This window comes from Leucopleurus acutus, assembly GCF_964270905.1.
Source record: "Leucopleurus acutus genome assembly, chromosome: 11".
In the NCBI taxonomy this organism is placed as follows: domain Eukaryota; kingdom Metazoa; phylum Chordata; class Mammalia; order Artiodactyla; family Delphinidae; genus Leucopleurus; species Leucopleurus acutus.
This window is the reverse complement of record NC_139152.1, coordinates 78,941,111-78,948,236: the sequence shown is the minus strand read 5'-3', so window position 1 is coordinate 78,948,236 and position 7,126 is coordinate 78,941,111. Positions and strand designations below refer to the sequence as shown.

Here is a 7,126-nt window from a genome sequence, read left to right as displayed (position 1 = left end):
CGGGCTGCGACGATCACGTGACCTGGCGGAAAGGAGTCACCGAGGGCGAGGGGGCCCGGAGTGGGCAGAATGGGGGAGGAGGGGGACCTGGGTAGGGGCAGGGGCCGGAACCTGAGACAGAGTCCCGGGAGGGGACAGAGTGGGGAGAAACCTCTGACCAGAAACTCGCGGCAGCCTGGGACTCGGGGGGCCGCCCGCAGAGGGAACCCGGGGATGGGGAGGAGAGGGAGGCGGGGGGGGGGGGTGTCGCTCCAGGGTCCGCGCGACCGCGAGTACCGCGCACTTTGCGGTTGGCCCGCTCCGCTCCCGGATCCACTACCACACGGTCCCCGAGATGAAGGAGAAGCAGGGCAGGGGAGGATAGAGCCGAGACTAAAAAAATCGATTGGCGCCTTCGCTCATCTTCCCCTATCCTTCCGCCTTCCTGAAGGATAGGTTGGAACGGCTCCTGAATGCAAACTCGTCGAGGTAAGATTGGTTTCAGCTCAGTGTCGCCCACCGCAACTGTATCCGGTGGGGCCTGCCCTCACCGAGATTGGAGACCGAATTAAGTTTGTTTAAAGAAGATGGTCTGTAATTCTTAGCCACATCTCTTCCTGCCTGTCAGTTGCTGTGAATACACTGGCAGGCACTGGGTTTTGAGTTTCTCAAATATTTTATTTTGTTTATACACTTTTATTAGAAGCTCTGTGTTAGGCCTTTCAGGACATTCAAAGATAGGAAGGCCCTTTCCCTGCCCAGCAAAAACTTTACAATCAAAAGGAAGACACTTTATGGACGCAAATAGCATACGATAAAAGAAAGCTGCGGCCAGCAAAACCACAAAATCTGAAAGTCCATTTTTTGTCACTATAAAGCCATTTAAAAACGAAGAACAGAAAGCAAAAACGCCTTTAAATGAACACAATAAATACGAATATACTTAAGCTTCATATTACGGCCATGAAAGAGACAGATCAGACAGGAAAGAGAGAAAAAGAAGAGGGGGGAGAATTAAATAGATAATGTGAATAAAAGAGACCCTAAAGGGGAAAAAAATTCATAGATTACTCACAGCTCAGACACACAATCAGAAACAGACGTGTGTCTTTCACAGTTTTAAAAAGAAAGGTATAATATATACAGAGAAATAATACTATAAGAGAAGTATAAAATCCCAACGGAACTTCTTGAACAACCATAGAAACAGTGGAAAATAGAAACACATAAAGTCACTAATTCATAGAGAAATATTAACATTTTGTTTATAAAATTTCTGCTAAAGACTTGAATCTGCTACATTTTGCAATTATAGGCATATTTGCAGATGTTGCAATTAGAGGTATAAACTAAGCACGGGGTGAAATTATAGGCACATAGAAGGCTGTGGGGTTCAGTAAACTTGTCATAATCCCACTTCTGTAATTTATGAGCTATTTGACCTTGGGCAATTTACTTAATTTCTCTAAGCCTCATTTTCCTCATCCATATCATGGGAATAATTGATTCTACTTTACGGACTTGTTTGAGCTTTAAATAAGATGAAATGTAAATCACTCGGCCCAGTGCCTAGCTCTAAAGAAGTATTATTATTATTACTGTTAGTTTATTTTAATCCTGCTATTTGTCTTGCTGGTCAATTAAGTTAAAGATTTGATTTCAACCAACAGTGCTTCAAAGAATATACCATGTTCTTAAAGCGTACAAGCTCTTGGTAAGTCTAAAAGAAATCATACTTTTTCTTCACGGGAATTTATATCTGTGGGTGAACTGAGTGTATCCAATTACAGTCCAGATAGACAACATTCCCCAAAAAGCTCCTGCAAACAAGAAGTTTGCAGAAGCAAGAAGGTTAAGAGTGGACTTCTCTCCTCCGGTCATTGTTAAATAATTATAGAGGGGTGAGGATAACACATTTTTCCTCAGAAATAACCAGCATCCCTGTAGCACTTTTTGGTTCACAAAGTACTTTTCACATCATGGGACTCAAATTGGCTATTTCTTTCCCCTACTCTTCCTTCCTTTTGAACTCCAGTAATATTTTCAGTTTGCAAAAGGTGCCGTCAGAAATGTCAACAGAAAAGCCCATACCAAATAGCTAGCTTGACGCCAGCAGGTCCTTAAAGGTCAAGCTGAAGGTAATTTCCTCACCGTCACGCTCTGCTTCTGACCTAATGAAAAGAGGCGGGTCCCAGAGTAGGCCAAGGACCTAGTGGCTCCCGGCTTTCCTGTAAATAAAAAATTGCTAGTGCTGGTCTCCACACACTATCCCAGGACACAGTTCACAGCCCTTTCTCCTAGTATTTGTCCAACTGGGCCGGAATGAGGTGGGAAAAACTTGAAAGGCATTGAGTCTGAGAGAATCTGTCTAAATCTTCATTTGCACGTGGGGGACAAACAGAGCTTTCTATCTCCTAATAAGAGAATCTGCAAATCCATTTTCATTGAATTGTAGAGAGAGTCGTCGAGAAAATCAAACACAAACTGCTTCAGATAACATGTGCTAGATATTGTTATTGTGAATTCATTTAGAATTGGTCTGGGACTTTAGGTTTGGACATTATAAAACCCCATTCCTAGGGCTTCCCTGGTGGCGCAGTGGTTGAGAGTCCGCCTGCCGATGCAGGGGACACGGGTTCGTGCCCCGGTCCGGGAGGATCCCACATGCCGCGGAGCTGCTGGGTCCGTGAGCCATGGCCGCTGAGCCTGCGCGTCTGGAGCCTGTGCTCCGCAACGGGAGAGGCCACAACAGTGAGAGGCCCGCATACCGCAAAAAAAAAAAAAAAAAAAAAAAAAAATTCCTCTTTCTCCACTTCCACAAAGATTGGAATAATAAGAATCAGCCCTAAGGTGAGTCAGATTCCCAAATTTGTATGGATATTGGTGGTCAGATCCTCTCAAACGACCGGGTTTCAATAACTTTAATTCAGGGTTCCTTAGGAAAGCTAGTTGTCACTTACCTCTCCTATTCTTTTCAAGTGCTGTGGTTATTCACAAGACAAAGTGGACCAGAAAGAGGACAGATCTGGATATCTACTCTGAAGAAAGTATAAGCAATTATTTCCCTATCAGTCTATCATCAATAGGCACTTCCCATACATTATCTGTGCTTGGAAATTGCAACAAGGCTGTAAGAAAGGTATGAGTATCCATACTTGATAGAAGCAGCAGCTCAGGTGCGCTGCGTTTACTCGGGTAGGCCTAAGAGAAAGAGCTGGGTGGAGTCAGAGGCAGGATTCAAACCTGCCTGTTCCCAAAGGCCAGGGTCCTTCCACAGTGCCATTCGTGCTGCCCCTACGATGACACGCATCAAAGGACCTGACTCAGTCTTTTATATAATGTGGTAACCACGTGTGATTGCATAATGTTAGAATAATGCAAGAATTAAACCAACCAGCATGGTGTTCACTTGGAAGAACAGTATATTTTATACCCACATCCCCTTAGATATCTAATACTGATAGATATCTCAAACTTACCATGTTCTAACCTGAAACTTTGCTCTTCCCACCCACCCCTTTCCCCAGAGACAGCCTTCTCTGTCTCTGTTGATGGCAACTCCATTCTTTATTTCCTGGGCTCTTTATCTCATACCCCACATCCAAACCACCAGCCAGTCATGTAGTCTCTACTTTCCAGATATATCTAGAATTTGACCGCCTCTCACCACTTCCACTACTATCCCAAGACCCCATAAGTTCTTGCCTCTCAATGGCTGTAACCTCCCAACAGGTCTCCCGACTTGACCCTCAACCTCTTCTATAGTCTCTTCTCAGCTCAGCAGTCAGAGTGATTCATTTAATGATCTTTATTCCACTGAGTAAATGACCTACAGGGCCCTTGTTGTCTCTTTGACCTTGGCTGTCACTCCCCTCCGTTCACTGTGCTTAAGCTCCACTAGTTTCCTTGCTGTTTCTCAAACACACCAAGTATCTTCCCTCCTTAGAGCGCTTTCTCCATGAGCTTACACTTACGTAACACTTAACTGTGCTCCTGATGCTGTCCAAAGGGCGGGACATATGCTAACTAACTCCCCTAATAATTCCACAAGGTAGGTGCTATTCTTACCATCTCTTTTGAAAGAGGGGGAAATTGAGGGGTGAGTATGAAGGAGCATAATGAGAGTCCATGCTCTTAATCACAAGCCTGTAAAACTGATGGCTTGCAATCACACACCACCATTTTCAATCCCTGGTTTTCTGAGCTCTTTATCTTTTTCATCCATCAGAAGTTGGATTTGTACATGTCTTTTAGATGTGAATTTGCACGCATTCGCTGTGCAATCCAACAACATTTTCCCATTCATTTGGGTACAGAGCCTTTGTTTAGTCATTCTGCTATTTTTATTTTGCACAACGAAGACATTCACCAGCTTCTACTTATTTTTCCTGGTTGGTACACCATATTGGTTTAGTTCGGGAACTTAATAATCCCTTCCTAAGCATAGCTGGTTCTCTTCTTCTCCTTTATGGTCATCACTAGCCCTTCATTAATCAATAGGGGGATTAATACATATGGAAATATAGAAGTATAACAACTTCTAGAGACCACTGATTCTCTTTACGTGTGCTATGAATTACCCAAGAGATGAAGTAAGAGCAGACGTCTGCTATTAGCAGTTGGCTTAGAGGAATGAGAACTTCCAGTTTTTCTATGAGTGAAAAAGTGCCAGAACCTATGGATAAAGGTGTTTATTGCAGATAGACTTTGAGGATAAAGGGAATGAGAGTAGGGATGAGGAAGGGAGTGAATTTAAATAGAAGAATTGAAGAGGGGGAAATGTGACAAGAAAGAGGTGAGCAGAATCTTAAGGGTGGGGATGAGTGCTGAGCATAAATTTAAGAAAATCTCCTGCAAATCTTTAGTATTAGCCATCCAAATTGCAAATACATCAACCCAACAGATTGTTATCAATTTTTCACCAACCTTGCTTTTCTACCTGTCAGAATGAACCTAATGCCTGTGAAAAAACTTCAGTAATCTGGAAAAGTATAGTATCAATGTTGTAGGTTTTTATTAATATTTTCTCTTTTATACGCTTTAATATATTTTTTTCTCCTGTTCATCTTTGTGTTTATAGTCACTAGAAGTAAAAACACAGGCTAATGAGTAATGATTAGCACCTGGTAGCTCCCATTTACTGAATTCATCCCGTATTCTAGGCATCCTGCTTGGTTGTTTATGTACAACCTCATTGAATCCTCATGAAAGCCTTAAGAGGTGGAACTGTTATTCCCATTTTATGGAAGGAAACTGAGGCTCAGAGATGCTAAGGGATTAAAATGTAGGCTCCATGAAAACAATGGTTTTTATCTTTTTTTGTTGTTCTTTTAAAAAAAAATTGCCCTCTCTCCAGCACCCAGAACCGTGCCTGACACACAGTAGGCAGAAATATATTTTGAATGTTAAATGAACTTGCTTACATATCTGTAAGTACCAAATCAAGATTCAAAATCAGATTTGTCGACTCCAAAGTCTGCATTCCTGATCATCTACTACAGTGCTGCTGGGACATTTGGGTCTTAAATGTGACTCGTTGAGATTACGGAGGCTTATGTCAATATTTAAATGGGCAGGACTTCCCTGGTGCACAGTGGTTGAGAATCCGCCTGCCAATGCAGGGGACACGGGTTTGTGCCCTGGCCCGGGAAGATCCCACATACTGCAGAGCAATTAAGCCTGTGTGCCACAACTACTGAGCCTGTGCTCTGGAGCCCCGGAGCCACAACTACTGAGCCCATGTGCCACAACTACTGAAGCCCGCTCACCTAGAGCCCATGCCCCACAACAAGAGAAGCCACCGCAACAAGAAGCCCGCGCACCGAAACGAAGAGTAGCCCCCACTCACTGCAATTAGAGAAAGCCCCCGTGCAGCAACGAAGACCCAACACAGCCAAAAATAAATTAATTAAAACAAAAGTATTTAAACGGGCAACCTGAGATAGGATGTTTTGTCCCATTGTTCCTGTTGTGAGCACACCCTTTTATATAAACTCCTGAATACCTTTTTCCCTCAAATGAAAACATCATTGCTATTTTTTTCATTGTAAAAATTACATAAGCTCATTGAGAAATTTGAATGATACAAAAAATATATATAAAAATCTGGACAAGGATTAGCGTGAGGCAAGTGAGGTACTTGCCTTGGGTGCAAAATTTAAGGGGGAGGCAAAAACTCAGCAATCAGAGTAAGCAACATTTTAATTCACTATTGTAAGAAATTAAAATTAATGCAAAAAAATCCATGATGAATAAAATATCAAAATTTTAAATAAAGACAAGATCAGTGGGCTGGGACGAAGGTGTGGCAAGTAAGGCACTCACTCTCAGGGTCATACAAGTACAGAAGCAGATCCATGGTTCCGATTTCATGAGGTTTGCTTTGCTTATCACTAGAAGTAAAGGTTGATTACAAAAAATTTTTTAAATCCTAATTAGAATGAGGGGAAAAAAATCTAGAAATGCTTACTAACCAATTCAGCTGTGAGGTCATGGTTTTCTGCATGTGTTCTATAGTTTGAAAGTATCCGATATTGAGAAAAGATTCAAGAAATGGGAAGCCTGATTTTTTTTAATGTCTACTGGGGAGGTCCATTTGCTCTCAAGTTTTCAGTTCCACAGAACCAATCCTTTCAAATCGGTGGAATCTCCAAGAGACCTGCATTTTGAGCAAGACGAGATCGTGAAAATAAAACCAGAACACTTTCCAGTCTCCTGTTTGTGAAGTTTATGTTTAATCAAGGTTGAACGTTCCGATCTTTGTGCTCAGCTTCATATGAGAAGGAATTGAAAACTGGCACAATCCTTCAGACAAAAGAACTTGAAGTTGCTTGTTTAACGAATTAGTAATGAGAAAAGGGCTTGTTGCACATGATAATTTTATATACAATCACTATTTTAACACATTATTTTCGTATATTAGAAATTCTGTTAAACTTTTTCGCTTGGGCAGGAAAAATTTATGAACACAGCATGAAAATCTACCAAAAGTCTACTTTTTCATCCCGAATGAAGAATCGTTCATACCTGGGCCAAATGGGAATCTTCGCTGACACAGGTGGTACCTCAACTGAAACACCGGGGCTAGATCCCACTCTTAGTCTCAGATTTACAGAAGGTAAGGCTAAATTACTGTTTGATTAAGAAT

General features: G+C 42.0%; 1 protein-coding gene across 1 annotated transcript in view; it reads left to right on the top strand.

The window, feature by feature from the left end:
• The first annotated feature begins 302 nt into the window (after nt 1-302).
• CCDC38 (coiled-coil domain containing 38) overlaps nt 303-7,126 on the top strand; it is a 41,202-nt gene continuing 34,378 nt past the window's right edge. The window contains 2 exon segments of the mRNA XM_082850191.1: nt 303-468; nt 6,932-7,096. Coding sequence (XP_082706317.1) covers nt 453-468; nt 6,932-7,096 — 181 coding nt within the window. The 5' untranslated portion in view covers nt 303-452.